General features: G+C 41.7%; 1 protein-coding gene across 1 annotated transcript; it reads right to left on the reverse strand.

Annotated features, from left to right (window-relative positions):
- Nucleotides 1-1,638: 1,638 nt before the first annotated feature.
- Nucleotides 1,639-3,244, reverse strand: LOC125725664 (cytochrome c oxidase subunit 7C, mitochondrial). The gene is made up of 3 exons (XM_049002537.1): nucleotides 3,083-3,244; nucleotides 1,916-2,057; nucleotides 1,639-1,735 (listed from the first exon to the last, which is right to left on the reverse strand). The coding sequence occupies exons 1-2, from the start codon at nucleotides 3,155-3,157 to the stop codon at nucleotides 1,941-1,943; spliced, it is 192 nt and encodes a 63-aa protein (XP_048858494.1). The 5' UTR covers nucleotides 3,158-3,244; the 3' UTR covers nucleotides 1,639-1,735; nucleotides 1,916-1,940.
- Between the last annotated feature and the right edge of the window lie 17,771 nt (nucleotides 3,245-21,015).

Genomic DNA, 21,015 nt, shown 5'->3' on the forward strand with positions numbered 1-21,015 from the left:
AAGAGCAGTCCACAAAAGAAATTTTGTGGAACACTATCTACATATCCTAACCCAACTCAGATAAACTAAGTAATTAGTTGGTTCTAAATGTCATTCAAAAAGGATTCTAAAACAGTTCTTGTCAGACTCATTACATACCCAGGCATAAATTAATATGCATATCTAAAACAGCCTTGAGCCCTTTGCTAGTTAGGATAGAGTCCAGGCATCTCCATGACCCGACTAAGAAAGCCAGCTGTATAACGGATGGATCTACAGAACTGAAGCAGATTTGGTCATCTACCAAGCTCGGCAGGCAAAATACTAATTCACAAATGAAATTCCCTTGACAATCACTATTATCACTTTGATCTTTCCTTATATTTGTTAGAAGCTTTGGGTCTTTAAATGACCCAAAATGGGTTACGTAATAAGTGCTGATGCCTATAAAATAACACTAAGATAAGTGTGTTTCTCAGAAACACATATATACTGTTTGTTCACCACATGTGGTGCCGATTTGGTCAAGCAGACTCAAGAAATTCAATTAAGTGAAGCAGTGTCTCTAAATATCCCAGTGTATGTGCACCAGGTGATGAACTGGATCTAGTCCTGGGAGTTACCTTGGCTTATGCACTATGCTTCTTAGCATAGGCTCTTGGCCCACCATACTGGATAAGGGATTTTATAAGAGAGCTAGATGTGTTATAGGCTTTAAAGCCATTTCCAGGTTTTACAGCCAACCAAATACATAATTAACCTTACCCTAAAACAATGATTACTTATATAGTTTAACTTGATATTTAATGTTAAATAGAAAATTAACCTTACCCATCAAGAAAGGTTTAGCTTGCTAATTTTACACATTCCCAGTATCCTTTCACTAATATCCTAAAGGTAAATTCATAGTACAATCTTCAGCATAAACGTTTTTTCAACCCTTTCAAACCCTAAGCTAATTTCACCCAGAAGCCTAAGAATTACTGCTCGTTTCCCAACAGCTTACAAAAACCTCAACATATAGTAGTACAATTTCAATTTACAATTTGATATTTACAAAGCAACAGTTCACCTAGGAAAAGCAAACTAAGGGTGGTATGGTCACTCAGTCAGTAGCACTGTTGCCTCACACCTACTGGGCTGGAATCCGGCCTTTGCTGTGTGTGTGGTGGTCGCATGTTCTTGTGTAGTGTGGGTTCCCTCCTGCAGTACAATGATATGTAGTCACACCAATTGATCTCAGACCTGCCTGGAGTGATATTGTCTGTATGTGCCCTGAGGGACTGGTACCCGATCCAGGATGCACTTCAACCATAGACCCTATGCTAAGGGCCTAAACCCTGAGTGATGCAAATAACTAAATTTAAATGTCCTGAGGTGGCATGATGGCTTATTTTGATACCAATTGGTCGCTTAACACATGTATAGTTCACAGGTTTCCTCCAGTCCAAACTACATGATGAAACCACCCATAATTCAAGTCCTGTTAGGGACTAGCTTCCCCAGCTCTGTATCCCCTGGCTAATGGGAAAGGCTCCAGGTTCACCATGAACCTGAAGTGCGTAAGCAGATGCAGAAAATATATTAAACGAGCCGCTATAAGCCCCTACTATAAAACCACTACTTAAAATTTTATAAGTTGCACACTTAAACACCATGTAATATTTTAAATTTCATTTTATTTACAAAGTGAAATGGGACATAATTCTTCTTGAAGAAGAAACATCCATAGAATGAACATGTTCAAAGAGCAGACCTAAGAAACAGAAAGAGAAATCCATGAATGTGCAATACCAAGACATTTTCCCAGAAACGTTATGCAAGTTACGTTATTTTGCAAGTACGATAATGGCTGAACACAATCATTGAGATTTTATAGGTGAAGCAGAGTCATATTTTAGCTTAAACCAAAACCTCTCTGCTAAAAGAACCTTACCTGCTAAGAACTGCATTTGAATTGTTCATTTCTTCAAAAGCTGATGCCGGACAACAATGAAAGGAAAGGTGAATCCACTGCCGAAGAAGACCACCATCATGCCCAAGAGCCTCCATTTGTTCTCAACAGAAAATGGTAGGTTCTGTAGACCAAATATTAAAAACAAGAACATTAAGTGGGACAATTCATGTTACAGCAAGTTTACTCATGATCTGTCACAAACGGCACTGTCAGTGACTTAACTATGCACGTACCCTTACAAATGTTCTTTGTCACTAAAGCTGAATTTGTCAAAATGAACTCCTGCTTTCATCACAATTGGTGTACACTTAAACAAGCCAAATAAATGGCTGGTAAACACCATACACATCCATATGGTTAGCAATTTACCCCTTGTCAGCGGTAGATGATTTATTTGGAACTTAAACCTCTAAATTCAATCGAAGAGTTTATTTCTCCATGGACAAAATACGTTGGTTTTTTTAAAAAAGGTAATACAAACGTCGTAATAAACGTATCCTAAATTAAGAAATCCGCATCAAGTAAATTACTGTTCATTTTACATTGTAAAAAAATGCACAAGACCTCATGAATGTTCATATCATACGTTCAGTCATATATAGCAAAATTATTAATTCGACTATACGCATAAGTGCTATACGTGATATGAAAAGATACCTGAGATGTGCGCGAAAACTAAACAGACCCGAAAGCTACAAGGTCACACTTCATTTGGACGAGTATAAATTAAGGGCAGGAAACTCCTGTGCAATTAATTTATATGACAGATATACCCGTGAACTTTCTTGTTGCGTTAAATTCGCTTAGGAATGTGCATTTAAAATCATAAATGTCCCTCGTTTAAAAACGTATACAATGACTAGCCGTGTAGGTCGTTAGAATATTCACTAAATACAAGTAACTGGCTACATTCAACAAAACAAAAGTCAGGAATTAAACTCTAGACATAATAGAAATTGCAGATGTTTTAATATTGATTAAGCAAAACGTAAAGTCATATGTAAAGCACCGGGCCATCCAACTACCATTCAGTTAATACACTGACCTCTAAATTCAGGCTTTAGATGAGGAAGTAGGCCTTACGATGCACCGGGAAGTTACCAGACTGCTCTGGCTTTGTTATAAAACACAGATTTAGTTTCCTACCTTCCCTGGTCCTTCTTCATAATGGGAGCGACGGATCGCAGAAGTAGTAAAACGCCGAACAGCTTGTCCGAACATAATGATTTCAAAGCGCCTCAAACACAGATACCAGCCTTCAGCCGCCTTCAAAATGCGTCCGGACGAAGATGAAAGGACTTATGGGATTATACCGGAAGTATACAGGGTGCATGATGGGTACTGTAGTATAAAAGGCTTCCAATTCATATGATTATTAAATTGTGTTATTATTGTTATTATTATCCTTCAGTCCAAAGCTCCATACATACCGGTATTACACTTCCACAACTTTATTGGAGCAGGCCCGTTGATAATAACTAACGATGGCATTATATTATCCAACGGCTTTATTTTTTAGACTTTAGAATACGAAATGTACGTAAGGCTGTGGCATTTTAGTCACAAATTTATATAGGTATTCCTTAAATCTAATAAATGCTGTGTCATGAAATCAGTCTTTAAAACTGAAATAATTTACCTTGTCTCTCCGAAGCTATTTTTAAGTCTTGGGCAATGTTCATTATGTGGAATGAAACTTTGAAATGTATTATCAATATATTAAATAATATGAAATATTTTTTTCCAAATGAATACTGAATACAAATTGAATAAAAGTAATTACATACAAATATACATTTTTTTTTAACATAGCAGAAATATATAACTTTTTGTTGTCTGCTCTTTCCTTTTCATGACACTTAAGCCTTGTGTAATGTGCAGATTTTACAGCATACCATATTAGAACCTGTGGCAGGGTATGTGAAGGTACAAGTAGGTGCTCGTCAGCCTAGGCCAAAGTCCTTTAATTCTGGCAGCCTCTGTGTCGGGGAAGTGAAACAAAATTTAGAAGGGGGAGCAAGGACAATCTGGTATTGAGGCCATTGTTTCTATGGAGTCCAGCTATGGTCGATTGCAGACACTTGAGTGGTATAATTATCTTAGTTTAGGGATATTTTTTTTTGGAATATTTGTTTGACAAATATTTTATGAATAAATACAAAAAAGTATACACAAAATATTAATTCAGTCATAAATAAGGTTAAATCCAATCATATTTTTTCACATGAACAGATGTAATAAATTTGAAAACATGTTTAACACTGAATACTTCTGTCTTATTTCCACTGTTTTTGTAATTGTTTAATGGCATCAGCAGTAATGAATTCTATTATCTCATTTCATTGATGTTGTTACTGACAAATCAGGTAATTACACCTTTCTGGCAGAACCATTATACTGTATGTAACACATATTGTATTGTGGCCGTATCTCTTCTGGGGTTTCTGCTGCCCCAGGACAGCTTCCCTTAATTACAGAGAACTCCATGCAAGGAATTTTAAGTACCAAACAAACAGTCAACCTTATAACAGTCAAGGGATTATAAAAGCTGCGCATTCTCCACAACCAGGGAGTGTGATCTCGTGGGAACTATTCACTCATAGAATTCTTTCCATTGCACGTGTTACAGGAAAACTGCTAGTGGCCACTAGCCAGTGCCTCGCTGTGCCAGCTGGCCAAAGAGTGCCATAGGCCCTCAATTTCTTAGACGTCTCTACAGTATATAATACAAATAAACACTGAGGGTTTTTTCACTACATATAAAGTGTCATGTTCAGAGATGACCTCAGAGTGGTATGTCGCTTTAGTCGACCTGTGACAGTATGCATACTTCAAAATGTATAGTATGTATAAAGCATTAAAGTTTTTAGTAGCAGATGAGGGTAGCATTGTATTACATCGCATTGCAGAATTTTATAAAAAATAATGAAAAAGCTGCTTTTATCCTGCATATTTTAGTTTGAGTAGTCTGCTCGAACTGCTGAATCATTGCTAATCTGTTTTATCTCTGCATAAGCGCTGAATAAGTAGCAAAGTCCTACTTTGGAGGAAAGTGCATATCAGTGTATTCACTCCTCCAAAACAAATATAAGTTGCATACCTTGATACTACAGATTCAGGATAAGTTGCTCAGTGGTCTGCACTACGAAGCGGGGTTACAGGCTTGTAACGGGGTTAACTTAAATTTAAGGTACCACAATACAAATGGACTTCATGTTCGTTCACTTACATTTTGCCCAGACTACCTTAAATCTGACAAGTTACCCCGATAAGCCAGTAACCCTACTTTGTAGTACAGGTCACAGGTGGAAAAGCCTAGGCTCCCTGGAATAGGCTTGAATAATATTTTATCATGTAATTCACAAGTCAATAACCCTAACAAGGACAAGCTTTTTCCGATCATCACAAAATCATCACAGTTTGTTCATATATCAGTAGATGAATTAGATTCAAATTAATTGACATTGTACTTCTAGCCACTTTCATGGTTAAATTTTGACAGGAAAATTCAAAATGCAATACCCAACTTATGTGACCAAAAAATATCATAACTAATCCTGCTTCATTGACATCTGCAAGGCAAAGTCGTGCCATTGCTATTTTGGACCATAATGTTACTTCATTTTCTCTCCTTTGTTTCTTTCCAGTCTGACTATCACTACAAAACCAGCCCCTGTGAAAAATGTAAAAGAGGACTTTATTTTAGCACACTAATACAAAATACTTTCCTATGGATACCTGAAAGAAAACCTACTTGCCATGCATTTTCTCTGACAAAGATTACATCAGTGATCGAAAACATTATGACCACCCCAACATGAAGCAAATAAAGTTGATATCTAGAAAAATATTTAGTAAAAACAGTGCACGTCAGGGTCTGGGATAGATTAGATATCTACAGTAGGTATTTGGTGCGCGTAATTGACATGTTGATTGCAGAAGAAATGGGGAGTGGTAGACATTTGAGTGCCAAATAATTATGGCCAGACAACTGGATCAGAGCATCTCCGAAATGGCAAAGCTTGTGGAATGTTCACAGTCAGCCATGGTGAGTACCTACCAAGAGTGGTCTGAGGAGAGAAAATCACCACCAGGATGTTGAGCGGCCAGGATTCGTGGATGTGGGATGTGAATGGAGGTGTGGTACAAACCAAAAGAAGGGCGACTGTGGCATAAATGGGAGATGACTCTAATGAGGATCATGGGAGTGATATGTCACGATACGCAGAGCATCAAGCCCTGCATAGCTGCTGGCATGTCAATGTACAGAAGTAAATTAATGACAAAAGTCTTTGATTCAAAAAATACGTTGAATTACACTAATCAAATGAAAACACATTGTATTTAAAAACCCTTTTTTTTGGGGGGGAGGGGGGGGGGGGGGCTGTGAATGCGTGTTTAAGCACTGAGTATTTCAAATGAAAACATTTCAATTGTAATTTCATTGGGAAAATCACTCAATGCAAAAATATTCCAAAATTCAGTTCCGAAATATATCGTTTATAATGTGCATCTTTATAATTCAGTAACCTGAATTTAGAAGGTCAAATTCCAAATTTCAGCATATAAATACCCATGCTCATCTCTGTTCCCTGTCAAAAGTATCTACAATAGGTGTCAGAACCAGATCTTGGAGCAATGAAAGAAGGTCAGCGGGTGTTGTGAATCCCGTTTTCTGTTGCATGATGTGCATGGTCAGGTACATATGGAACATCTGTGGGAGTCATTGGACATACAAATCCAATCCATGACTGTTTGGGTCCTGTAGGTCGCAGGCCTCCATGCACTTTTGTTGAAAGGGCAGGACCTATTTTATGCTGAAAGCCTGCACTTAAATCTACTCGGAGCAGGTTAGGCGTGCAGCATAAATTATTGTGGCAATACATCACATTTAAAAGTGAGCTACGATTTGTAGTTGCAAAACTCAGAAGAAAGCCACAAGAAACCACGTTACGACAGTAAACCCACTTTGCAGTTCACCCCTCAGTTCCTTGGTCTTGTTGACATTGAGAGAGAAGTTGTTATTCTAACCAACTCTTTATATGCTTGTCATTACCATAAGAGATGAGACTTATGACCACTGTGTCTGCAAAGTTAATGATCGCTTTGGAGCTTTCAGGTCAACTCATCTTTGTTCAGAATTATAATCAAAGCCCACAAGAAAAGGTTATTTTGTCGGCCTGGAAAATATTTACATAACTGGTTGCCTTTTCATTTTATACTCACAAAACTCTTTTTTGTCAGATTTGACACAACTCTGGAGAGTAGAAAACAGCTATGCTACGCAGACACCTTTCTATCAAACCATCTATTTATTTCTGTTTATGTAAGACAGGAACAATTTTCCAATATCCCCAGAAGTTGAATCAGTTTTACACGATCTGGTCTAGGGATGCCCAAGATAACTACTGTCAAAAAATCCACTGATAAGCATTGTTGGGATTGCAGAACATAGAGTTTTCTGGAGAGCTTAAATGAAGTATTCAATTATAGAAAAAAAACATAGGGAGGAATCTTAAGTTGATATCCGAAGGACTTTCCTTCAGTCTAAATGAAAGGTTCTTTAAACCCTTTCAGCATTTATTCTTCAAAAATACAATATTAATTGATTCTTCATTGACAAAACATGATTATCTAACTGTCAAACTATAACAGACATTGAAATTACTAAAGATCATTGCCATTGTCGATAACAAACAAAGCATCGACATACATTACCAATACAGACGATGACATGACTGTCCTCTAGATTGAAAGGGTGAGTTAAGTTATTATGATGTTGGTAGGTGAACGCCCACTTCATCTTCAGCTTTCTGACAGGTTTATTCCCAACCTGTCTTGATATTTGGAGTTCGTCATTATCCCATCTCTCATTTCCCTTCTAGATTCCCCAACCAATTTAACAAGAAGCAGACCCAATGCATGATAGTTCTAGTATTATATACATTCTTTTAATTGCATTAATATTTTTTTAGGTTCTTTATTTGGTGTTAAAAATCTTTATCTATAAAATGAGCTGTTTTACAGTGGGCTGAAAGTAATGAAACACTACAGTTACACCTGTTATTAGAAACTAACATTATTGGGAAACAATATGGTATTTAATATTTCATTATAAGGCTAACATTACAATCATATGTTGCACCTATACAGTATATTATGTTGTGCAGTGTAACAGCTTGCCTGCTGTTCTATTAAGTAAAATCCTTCCTAACCGTAATGGAATTATAATGATAAAGTATATACCATGGCACCTAATCAAACAAAATTGATTTAAGCTGCTTTTGGCCCATGGCCCTGACTACCCAAGGGCCTAGTTCCATTTCCTCTCCTTGACAGGTGTTGGCTTAGAAGGGTAGAAGAGGGCACATTGGCCTCCAGGGACATGACTAAGGTGGAAACGAGTACAAGTGACTGATTGTTCGATAAACTGGGAAGTCTATGATGGCTTCAGGGTACCTTGTATGTACCTCAAGGATTCTTCATTTCCTTTTAGTGTTCCCTGGGTTTATTAGCAAATTTTCATTTGTTATTGTAGTAATGGATCTTTTTTTTAAGAAAGTGATCCACTGATTGTGAGCTTAAGGCTCCCTGGCATTAACTATTTGGACATTTTTGTGGTATTTGTTCTGTAGTCGCTGTATGCATTCATGCCTCTGCAATATAAATAAACAGATATGCATTCACTTTTATAAAGATTTGGCAAGCAATTTAAAAATAACAAATACAAGAGTCAGTGATTTCTAGCTATGTGTAGCAGAGATGTTTACAATTAACAATCTGCGTAGAGAGGTGTCTCAAGTAAATATAAGACAATTAAATATGGAAAGCATAAACAATCCTCAGCCTCACCTTCAGCCTAAATGGCTCACTTGAGTGTTGCAGGGACACCGGATCAGTTTTGCTGGTGATTTGTACCCCTGGGCCACTTTGGAAGGATTGCCCATTCATGGATACATAAGCCACAAGCTAGAAGTCTCACATCTTTTGCTCTTCTCCATGCTCTGCACTGTGCAAGCATACAATGGTATTTAGTGTGGTTTTATATGAAAAGTCCCTAATCTGACTGTTTCTAATTTGAGTGTTTCTAAGATGTACTTTGAGGGTGTTCCCCGACATTGTGCCTTTTGCTGCCTGGAATGTGCTCTAGGATTCTCCCAAATGACCCTGTACTGGATAAATGGATGGATATTACCATAAGTCTATAGATATTACCATAAGCTCATTCTTTACTAATCCGCATGCAAAACAATGAAAGCCTAGCTGCAGAGATCTTGCAACACCTTAGGGTCTGCTTTAGGAAAACAGGTTAACTGCAGTATGTTCCCCTGGGTCATGAAACCAAAAATGTGGTTTTAGATCAACAAAATGTAGCTGGGTGAAAATATTCTTCTTTGGTTTCCTTATTGAAGTGGCATTGGTGGTATCTCTTGGTTGTTGCATAAGACATGTCCTGTCTATAATGCTACAGATTCACTATTCAATATACTGTATATGGGGGATAAAGGAGACTACTTTAGAGTTCTCCCAGCATTACGCGGTCTGCGCAGCAATGTAAATATGTTATGGTATAAGAGGCTAGGTGATCTTTGGTGATGACGGAGATGCAAGTTTGTCTTTTTCTTTAAAGTCAACTTAGAGGGTTTTGTGTATAAGCCTTTTGTAATTTTGTGTGGTTTCTGTTTGCAACAGCAACCCATGATCATATTCATTTAGTTGTATTTAGTCGTATTTATTTGTATTTAGTTGCATTTTAGACATCACCAAATTTCTACTTTTTTTCGTAACCATGCTCTTGTTCCAAAGTGCTTAAAAAGAGAAAAATTTCTGTATTATTTTTGCATAATTTGTGATTCCTAAACACAAGTTATCGTATCCAGAGTATTTGTCATATTAGCCGTATTTCACTCAAAATCAAAACTGGACACACGACAACTTATTGTGTCTCTTCAGTCCTATTGAAATTTTTATGTCACCCTTTATTATTATTTCTAAATCTAGGGGTTAGGGCAACGTAATAAGAAAAAGAGAGAACGTCTCAGCGTTTCAGACAAACCACAAAGAAAAAAAAGACAAATTAACAACAGAAATTAGCCTAACCTACAAAGGGCTTATTTACATCAAAGAGAAGAAAGAAAATAAAAAGAAAATACAAATGGTGAGCTTAGAACACACCCTACATACAGTACAGGAGAAGAACAACCACAGCAACACAACCACAGCAACAACAAACAGTCTGAGACGACAGGGGAGAAAAAGTCTCTCTGTGAAAAGGGCAGCCAGGCTTTTATCCCCAATCTCAGCGTCTGTCAGTCAATTGGAATAGGTCTTACTAAACAGGCCAGTCTCCTCCCCTAATTGCCTGCTGAGAGAGAGGAGCAGAGAGAGACAAACAGAACAGAAGAGCAGCATACAACACAATACAACGTAATCACAAAGAATACATCCATAGGTACAATGTGCAATGCATTAAAACATCAACTAACAAAAAAACAAATAAATAAATAAATATGTCTTAGGACATAACAAAAAAATGGAAAAAAAAAAACCTGGACCCTGGAACTGAGCAGGGGTGGGCATACTTATTGGTAGTCTTCCTTCACCTTCGGGTGGGGGGAATGGTCCTGACTGTTGTGAGTTCAGAATACCCACCCTTTTTGGAGTCACTGGAAAGGCTGTTGGAGAGCACTCCTCCTGAGGACTCTCTTGTTCTGCTGGGGGACTTCAGTGCTCACGTGGGTAATCATAGTTTGGGAGAAACACCCCCCCCTCCCTCCCCGGATCTGAACCAGTCCATAATGAACACCATGTTCAAACATAAGGTTGTCCATATGTGCACTTGGCACCAGGACACCCTATGCCGCAGTTCAATGATTGACTTTGTGGTCATATCACCGGACTTGCGGCCACATGTATTGGACACTCGGGTGAGGAGAGGGACGGAGCTGTCAACTTTCCACCACCTGGTGGTGGATTGGCTCCGTTGGTGGGTGAAGAGGCCGGTCAGACCTGGCAGGCCCAAGTGTATACTGAGGGTCAGCTGGGAATGTCTGGAAGAATTCCCAGTCAGAAAGAGCTTCAACTCCAACCTCTGGCAGAACTTCGTCGATGTCCCGGGGGAGGTGGTGGACATTGAGTCTGAATGGGCCATGTTCCATGCCTCCATTGTGGAGGCAGGTGACAGGATCTGTGGCCGTAAGGTGGTCGGTGCCTATCACAGCAGCAATCCCTGAACTTGCTCGTGGCCATCAAACTGAAGAAGGAGTCCTATCAGGCCTCCTTTTGGTATTGGCGGTCACTGAGGCAAAAACCCGGGTGTGGGAGGAGTTTGGCGACTTCCAAATGGCTTCAAGAAGGGGGACCAGAGAGTGTGTTCCTATTATAGAGGGATCACATTCCTCAGCTTCCCTGGTAAGGTATATTCAGGTGTCCAGGAGAGGAGGGTCCATCGGATTGTCGAATCTTGGATTCAGGATGAGCAGTATGATTTTCGCGGTGGAACAGTGGACCAGCTATATACTCTCAGCAGGGTCCTGGAGGGTGCGTGGGAGTTTGCCCATCCAGTCTACATGTGCTTTGTGGACTTGGAGAAGGCATTGTACCATGTCCCTCGGGGAGTCCTGTGGGGAGTGCTGCGGGAGTATGGGGTGCCGGGCTGCCTTATAAAGGCTGTTAGGCCCCAGTACAACTGGTGTCAGATTTTGGTCCTCATTGTCGGCAGTAAGTCGGACTTGTTTCCACTGAGGGTTGGACTGCCCTTTGTCACCAATTCTGTTCATAACTCTTATAGACAGAACTTCTAGGCCCAGTAAAGGTGTTGACGGTGTCCAGTTTGGTGACCTCAGGATTAGGTCTCTGGTTTTTGCAGACGATTTGGTTCTGTTAGCTTCATCGGACCGTGACCTTCGGCTCACACTGGAGAAGTTCACACCCGAGTGTGAAGCGGCTGGGATTAAAATCAGCACCTCCAAATCTAAGTCTCAGCCAGAAAAGGGTGGTGTGTTCTCTCCGATTTGGGGAAGGGGTCCATCCCCAGATGGAGGAGTTTAAGTATCTTGGGATCTTGTTCATGAGTGAGGAAAGTATGGAGTGGGAGATCAACAGGCAAATCGGTGCGGCATCAGCAGTGATGCGGACACTGTATCAGTTTGTCATGGTGAAGGAACTGAGCCAAAAGGCAAAGCTCTCAATTTACCAGTCGATCTATGTTCCTACCCTCATCTATGGTCATGAGCTGTGGGTAATAAGCGAAAGGACGAGGTCGTGAATACAAGTGGCTGAAATGGGTTTCCTCCACAGGATGGAATCTCTTAGAGATTCGGGAGAGACTCAGAGTAGAGCTGCTACTCCTCCACATCGAGAGTAACCAGATGAGGTGTTCTGGGCATATTCGACTGGGACGAGGCCCCGGAGAAGACCCAGGACTCTCGGCTGGCCTCGGAATGCCTTGGGATTCCCCCGGAGGAGCTGGACAAAGTGGCTGGGGAGAGGGAAAGTGTACTCACTAATTTTCAGAGCATGGTTTTAAAAGTCTGGTTAAAGTATACAACAAATGGGTGGATAATAGTACCCACCCATTTAGTACATAAAAGTACTACAGGTCAGGTCAGGTTTTGGGAGCAAGCACTGATACAGTGCATTGCCGCACCCACCACATGGCGAAACTCTTTGGGATCTTGGCTGGCAACACAACAGGCAGACACACGGTCCAGTCCCACAGTCCAGAAATGGCCATCCATCTGCTGCAGCCAAGTGTTATGTAGGCGTCTCCTCAGCCTGGTCCAGCTACTTGGGTCCTCAGCAATGAGATTACCCTCAGGGAAATGTGCCACATGGACATAGTGTTGCAGCTGATGCTCTCTTACAATGCAGGTAATGTGCATCATTCAGGACTCCTCTAGCAACCGCTCGTTCGACACAACATCAAACCAGCGGTACCCAAGGAGTCTCCGAATAAACACAGGTCCGAAGGAGTGCAGTCTTCGTCTCAGCTTAATGGATATCATCCATGTCATGAATGTCATAGCCGAGGTAAGTAAATCTCTTGACAAGATCGACATTCTCCCCACAGACAGACACACTACTGATGTCATTAAATGCCTGGATTTTCGTCTTTATCCAGGACACCCAGACACTCAAGACTTCTCACTCAATCTCTCGAGAGTCCTGATCAGAGCCTCCATTGACTCCACTAAGATCACAGCATCATTGGCAAAGTCAAGACCAGTAAATCTTTCTTCACCAATGGACACCCCCAGCTGCTAGACCCCATGACCCTGCCTAACACCTAGGCCACACAAGCATTGAACACAGTAGGAGCGAACTCTGCACAGCACTCACAGTACCAGCATACAGGCCGGCCATGGCTTCCAGCAACTTCAGTGGGATCCAGCAAAGTCTCAGGATGCCCCACAGGGCAACTCGATCAACTAAGTCAAACACTTGATGAAAATCGACAAAGGTTGCAAAGAATATCAATGGGAACTATCAGTGCCAGGATATAGACTACTTAGCCGTAAAACCAGACTGCTCTGGTCGCTGACAGGCGAGAAAGTGGTCACTGATCCTGTTAAAGATGACTCTAGCAAGGTCTTTACCCAGCAATGAAAGCAATGTTGTCCCCCTGTAGTTGCCGCAATCCAGGCGATCACCCTTCCCTTTCCGGATAGGGATTACAAGTCCCGCTTTCCAGTCAGCTGGGATGATGCCTAACTCCCAAATGGAAGCAAAGTTTGCCTGCAATTCCAGAAGGACAGCCTTACCACCAGCCTGGAGAAGTTCACCCCTGATACCTCTGTGGAAGTAAAATTGGACACTGGTAGGCCCGGGAAGGGAGGCATATTGGGTCTGTTATGTCTTAGGCCTTAGGCAAGAAGAGATTGTTTTGAATACTGTGACCTCGCTTCGTGATAGCTGAAGAAGAAGTAGACCCTGAAGAAAGCTCGGAGCTTGGAGAGGTAGACAGCGGAGCAAAAGGGGGGAGAAACCACCTGCAGGAAGCTGCCCCAACTGGTGCACAATGAGTTATAACTTTATAAAATAGTTGCAGCAAACAGTATATAGCATGTTACAGTATGCGGTAATGCAAATGTATAAGTAATCGTATTAATCATACAAATCATATGTTAAACATGTATTTGCAGCGATTCAATGACAATACGTCAATGTGTTAATCATTAATCAATAGAACATCCAAACATTAATAGTGATTCAATATCATATGATCAATATCTATATACATATCTCAAGTAGAGTCTAGAAGCCGAGACATATTCCGGTAAATTGAGCAAGATGGGTGGATTTTACCTTGCTACCAAAGTGAACCAAGAGAATTGTGTTTGTTATATGTTTGAGCTCGGTTTGTTGGTGTTTTGTGACCAATCAGGACCAAGAAGTTCTTATTTGGAATTGGGAGTTATGGTTTATCAACTGGTTCTTCTGTGTGCTCCGGGTGACTTGGTACCAAGTGCCAGAGTGTGACGGGAGCGCTTGCTGAAATTGCTGGAATAAAAGAGATTTTCTTTACTCACTATACTGAGAGGTCCAGACTTTAATTCTAAGTGACTCTGTGTTATCAGATAGGTTGATTTATAATTTTTCTACTAAGCTGAATCTTCAGAGTAGCAACAAATCTGTGGTCAGAATTCACAAACTGGGCACTTCTGTAGACCCTGCAGTTTTTCAGGAGCCTCCATCGTCTATCCACAAGGTTCTGATCGACCTCCTTTGTCGCACCAACAGTAATGGGGTACCAAGTCCAACGATGTGGCTCAGGATGTTGGAACCAGGATTCAGCAAACTGCAGCCTCTGACCTTTCGCCCTCTGACCCTGGTCTCCAGACCCATGGAGACCAACACAATCCTCATAGCAGCCTCTGTTAGTGCATTGAAGTTGCATTGAAGTCACCCATCAACCAGTGAGTGAAGTTGTGAGTAAAATGTCCCCCTCAATAAGACATTACTCACCACAGTCAGAGCATACACTAAGACCCAAGGAATGCCTTAGCCTGATTCTCATAATACGCTTCTGGAAAGGAGTGACATCACGCACCATCGGGAGGAGCCGATTTGTTACAACAACAGCTATTCCCTGGGTATGGCAGCTATCAGACTGACCAGACTAAAAGTAGGTATACCCACCTACAGAGATCTGTCCACTGCCCAGTCTTTGTACCTCAGAGAGGGCTGCCACCAAAATGCAGAGTTTAGGAAGCTCCCCCAACAGCAGAGAAAGATGGTCATATTGCTGGAGAGAAAAGACATTCCATGCACCTACCCGGATGAACGCCTCAAACTGGAACCCAAGTACTGCAATGCAGAAGGCGACGTCTCAGCACCACATCAGCACCAATCCCCAACAAGCCTGACCCAATTAGCTCTCCGACAATTTCAACGTGTCCAGGGATGAGGCGTTCAGTGTTTCTTGGAGTTTCTGTTCTTATGGAGAAGTGATATCCTAAGGCAGAGGGAGAAATGGAATGGAATTCTGTTTTAGATTGCGGTACCTTTCCATCAGTGTGTTCTTAGCTTGACACATGACAGCCCTTTTTCAGCTCATCTTAGCATGACAAAAACATATAATCGCATTTTAAGACATTTGTTTGTCCTGTTGAAATCTGATGTGGTAACTTACTATTGATCGTGTCCAACATGTCAGATGATTGGTAAATCAAATCAGGTTATTCTCCCCGCTCTGTTAAATTGAGTACCTGTTAATGGAGAACCGTTTGAGTATATACTTATTGATTGTGTTAGTCCATTACGAAAAACAAAAACCAGGAAATTTTTGATTACTGTCATGTGTGCCTCTACGAGGTCTCCGGAGGCCATGCCTTTTATAAAGATTATTGCTCCTGCTGTTATTAAGACTCTTCTGAAGTTCTTTTCCATTTTTGGTTTACCTAAATACATACAGTCAGATCAATGCACATATTTCATGTCTTCATTATTAAGCAGGTATTATAGCAATTATCCATTAAACATATTACATCCAGTCCATATCATCCGGAATCGCAAGGAGCACTCAAATGGTTTCACCAAACACTCAAATCCATGCTTAGGGAATATTGTTTTGAAACCCACCATGACTCGGACCAAGGGATCCCACTAGTTTTATTTGTAGTGCATGAGGTTGTTCAGTTGATTTTAGCCCCACGGATCTTCAGACATACAGTCCGGGGACTGCTGAAAGTATTGAAAGAGATGTTGTTGTCTGATGAGGGTCCTCTGCCTACCCCTAAACAAAATGTTGTCAAATACGCATGCAAGTTCAAGGAGAGCTTACATAAAGTTTGTGAGTGCGCCAAACAAACACTATAAATTCTTCCTAGACAAAAATGAAGAACTGGTATGACTATAATACTGTGGTGCGCATATTCCAGCCAGGAGATAAAGTAATGGCATTGTTATCTGTTTCAGGATCAGCTCTCTTATGTAAGTTAATCCAGTCTTACCCAGAGTTGTTCCATGATGTGCCCACTCAGTTATTGCTACGTTATTGCAACATGACATACGGTAGATGTGGCTGGAGCAAGGCCTGTAAAACAGAAAGTGTATCAGGTAAACCCCACAAAATGTAAGATGATGTCCATTGAAGTGGCCTATCTTTTAGAACATGGGTTTGCTAGACCTAGTTGTCAGAGTTCGCTGGGTGAGTGCACGGGCGGGCAGGAAGCAGGCAAAGTACGGGGAAAACGGGGATTTATTCGGGATCGGGACGGAGCAGACAGTACTAAGACTAACATCAATGATGGACAAGAAACCAGGGCAAGACACGGACTGAAATAGACAAGACTGGGCAAAAATAATCAGACACAGCTGGGCTAGATCGGGGAAGCACACGTGGATAATCAGGGGGCGTGACACACATGAGGATCGGAGGAGCCAGGCATGACAGAACCCCCCCAGTGATACGGGACCTGGAAAACAAGAACAGAACCATTAATGGGAAACAGGGAACACGCTCGAAACACAGAACAGGCTCAGAGACAGGAAGTAGGACAGGACCTGACACAAGACGGGAAAGGCAGACAGACAAAGAAGGAAGGGAGACACCGAGGGAACAGGTGGAACAAAAGGGTCGGAAGTGAACGGAGGGGACACTGGGGGACGAGGAGCAGAGACAGGAGGAACAAAGGCATGAGGAACAAAGAGAGGAGGGACGGAGACAGGAGACCAGGGAGAGAAGGAGGGGGAATAAAGGGGAACCCGAGGGAGCCACGGCAGGCGACAGGCAGCAGCCGGAGGGGCCGCAGGCGACCGGGAGGCCGGAGCAGGAGGGGACCTCGGAGGGGCAGAGGAGGCAGGACGAGGGACAAACACAGGGGACGAGGAGGAAGTCGGAGGGGGCACCAGGGAAGGCGAAGAGGGAGCTGAAGGGGACACCGGCGAAGGTAAGGAAGGAGGGGGAGCCGCAGCAGGCGACGGCAAAGCGACAGCCAGCCTAGGCGACGTCTTCCGGCGCGCCGGAGTAGGGGGACCCGCAGGCGACGGAGGAGCCGCAGCAAGAGAACCCGCAGGCAACCGACTAGGAGTCAGAGGCAGGAGCAAGGCAGTGTGATGAGGTCTCGGAGGGGGGCCTGCAGGTGACAGGCGACCTGGAGGCCCTGGACCCGCAGGCGCCTCCCGAGCTCCAGCTAAGGCGAGTAAGGGCGAGCCAGGGGGTAGGGTGGGTGGGACCCTAACCCCGTTACCTGGGGAAGCAGGTTGGCCAAGAGACTTACATGAAAAGGTGGAGAGCTCACCTGGGCTGGCTGTGGCCACAGCCTCCCCTGGGCCAAAAACTGGAGGCTTGGGGGATGCAGCACAGTTTGCTTCCTCAGTTACCGCTTCCTGGGGTAGACACTGTCTGAGAGCGTGCAGGAGTCAGCAGGTGGATCAGTGGCCAGCGGGGAAGAATCAAGGGGCAGATTGGCGGAGAGAATTTCTTCCATAATAGGTAAACATCCACCGAGTTGCTCCTCCTTTTTATCTGCCCTCTGGATCTTCATCCTCCTCACCATATTATGCAGTGACATCAAAACCTCATTTTTACGATTTGTACATGCAAACTTTGTCTTTCATTCATTATTTACAGCTCATAACCATAGGTGAGGACTGGGACATAGCCAGACGACTTCACTCCTGCTTCAGCGCCACAGAACCCTCAAAACTGAAGCTACTGAACTATAAGTTCACAGTCCTTCACCTAGGTATTATGTGCCGTAAGCGATTTGAGGATGTCCTTGCAGGTCCTCCAGACTTCCCACCCTCGTCGCCATTCGCCGGTTGCTCATTCCGGCTCCGCCTCCCGGACGTGGCCACGTCCCCTGTCTTCGGCGCTACTTCCTGTTGGTACAAAGAAAAGGCCACAGCTCACACACCTCGAAAGCTTTGCCCCATTGCTTGGATTTATTATTGGATTGTTGTTTGGTTTGAGTACGTGTATATGGCTATTCTTTTGGTTTTGGTTTCTGATTTTTGACTTGTCCTTTCTCTGTACCTTCGCCTCGGCTCTGTTTTCTTTGGTCTTGATCTCCCGCCTGTTTGTTGACCATTCTTTTGCTCACCCCCTTGGACACCGTCGTCTTGGATTGTGTGTTTCCTGTGTGTTTGCGCTGTGATGCATACGGAGTGACTGCCATTTTTGTTCTGTGTGACGGGTTGCTTAATTGTTGGTTTGGCTAGGGAGCTAGGACTTATTATTGTTGTTTTGTTTTTCATATAGGACTAGCTTAGATTGGGATTCGTTCGGTAGCGGTGTTTTGTTTGTTGTTTTGGTCATTGTCACTCCTGAAGTTTGTTACACCTGGTGTTTGTGAAATGGTATATAAAATGTTAAAAAAAACTATAAAAATAGATCCCTTTGAGTCCCGTGTTCCCTTTCCTCCGACCCTGGTTGTCCTGTTTTCCCCTTTCCCTATTCCAAGTCCTTTCTACTACGCTCCAACCCTAGACTGGATCGTAACATAGGCCAAACTCTCCCCTGTCACCTGAAAGGAGCAATCCACTCTTTCCTAATAGAGCATCGTGGTCACGCATGTTAATATTCTAAGCATGCAATAAGCCTTGATGCTGATGTTGTAATTTGTTCATTTTGTTCATTAGATACCACATTATTGATGTTCTGATTAGCACCAAAGTCCCTGAATACAGAAAAGCCAAATGTATATATAGACTTTGGACTAAATATAACATTGTTAGGCACCATATTACCGATGTTCTGTTTAAGACCAAACTACCTGAATAAAGAAAAGCCAAATGTGTATATATGAGAGAAACATAACGGCACTCAGGGCCCTGCTTTTAGATAAGCTTATTTGTCTATGTTAATGTTCTTAATACAAATCTTAAATATTGCATCTGCTGTTTGCACTGCAGAAATCTGTGGAAAAGCATCTGCCAAAGAAATAACTATTGTAATATATCATACACTGCGATGGCAAAAAATGTGTTAAAAACATCAGGTAACATGTCAGGATTGTTCATAATTTATTATTTGGATTTTGGAAAGGAAATTGTTTTCACCAATCATTTTTAAGACTGGCAGATACTCTAGATAAGACTATACATGTAAGTTCTTTCAGGTGTGAAATTCCTGCTCACTTTCAATTTTCCCTTTTATTGATTTTAAGAGAAGAAATGTCAGCCTTAGTAGAAAGAATTAAGGCTTCAGATCTTGCTAAACTAGAGGTTAGTATTTGAATTAATCAAAAACAGAAGCCTCTTGCTGGATTGTGGGAATATAGGAATGAGACATTGTTCTCTGGTGAAAGTGAGCTTTAAAATTCTAAGCATGTTGATGATCAAGGGCATCATTTTTTACTAACATCAATTTTTCCTTTTAATATATTTGTCTTTAGGTGCATGTAGTAGTAGCTTGAGGTGCTGCAAGCTAAATGCATTGGAATTTAAAAACTATAGGAGTATTACTGGATCCGAATCAAAAAAACAATTGAATTTTTATTAAGAATCAATTTTTAATAAAATGAAGAAAAAAACTGAAGCGAACTCATACTGTATCTATGTAAATTTCAATGTAAATTTGTCATATTAAAAGAGCAGATGAGGCATCTGGCAACTGAAGATCAAACAGGGTTTGTAAGTTTTCCTTTGCAGGATTTTACGCCCGTGCTGGGAACAAACTAGTAAGATGGAAGAGGGAAGCCAGGTGCACATATGTACCTCTGCAGATGGAAATGGGAGGATGTCCACCCTAAAGGAACCACTGCCTCTTACAGAAGCCTTATTGCATAAACATCAAATGTTGTGAGCCAGTTCTCTGCAGCTTTGTCTCTCAAATCTGCAATATCGGCTGCATATGCAGTTGATATGCCACATATCTGCACTATGCACTACTAAAATAACTGTATCATTGATATGGATGATAGCACATAAATGTTAACTGAAATACTTTAACCTTTACCCCAATGTTATTAAATTATGTACAGTAGAGATTTAGTAAATACAGAGTTTGTCAGGATCAGCACCCGTCCGACCCTGCGTTTTATGTCTCCTCCCTGTTTGGCCAACAGGTATTGCTCGCGATCCTGTCTTACTCCATGTCACTCGCCCCTCATGCCCTATGTGCTTTCCCTGCTTGCCAGACTGCCATATAGCTCAGTGGGCTGAGTGTGTGGTTCTGATTTGAAAAATTGTGGTGTCAAAGCTGGTCAGGAACAATCCTGTTTTTTTTTTGTTTTTTTTTGGGTGGGGGGGTTTTGGTTTTTCCTAGTGTCTTTGGTGTTTTTATATTTTAGTGCATTCCTTGTCTTTTGCTCCTCGTCCCCTGTTTACTCAATTTTTCTTGTTTTAGTTAACTCTTAGTATATGTTAATTTTCCCTAGACTCCAGTACTGTTTAATTACAATATGTCACACCTGTTCCTTGTTTGCCCTGAGTCTTTGTGATTGGTTAATTGGTTATAAATCTCACCTGTCCTACACTGTCTTGTTAGCTGTGTATTTAAGTGTCTGTTTTAGTTCTGTTCCTTGATGGTTTACTGTAGTTGTATGTCTGTATTTGGACTGGTTGTCATGATGAATTGCTTAGGCCTCCTCCTTGTGTTCTCTTATTTTTCAAGTAATGTTTATTCCATGGTT

Source organism: Brienomyrus brachyistius, chromosome 2 (genome assembly GCF_023856365.1).
Source record: "Brienomyrus brachyistius isolate T26 chromosome 2, BBRACH_0.4, whole genome shotgun sequence".
NCBI lineage: Eukaryota > Metazoa > Chordata > Actinopteri > Osteoglossiformes > Mormyridae > Brienomyrus > Brienomyrus brachyistius.

Bases quoted from the DNA above. Each gene is read 5' to 3' on its own strand.
- LOC125725664 (XM_049002537.1), bottom strand. From the start codon at position 3,157: ATGTTCGGACAAGCTGTTCGGCGTTTTACTACTTCTGCGATCCGTCGC. The intron at 2,058-3,082 runs GTAGGAAACTAA...TTTGGTCTACAG, and splicing joins ATGAAGAAGGACCAGGGAAG to AACCTACCATTTTCTGTTGA.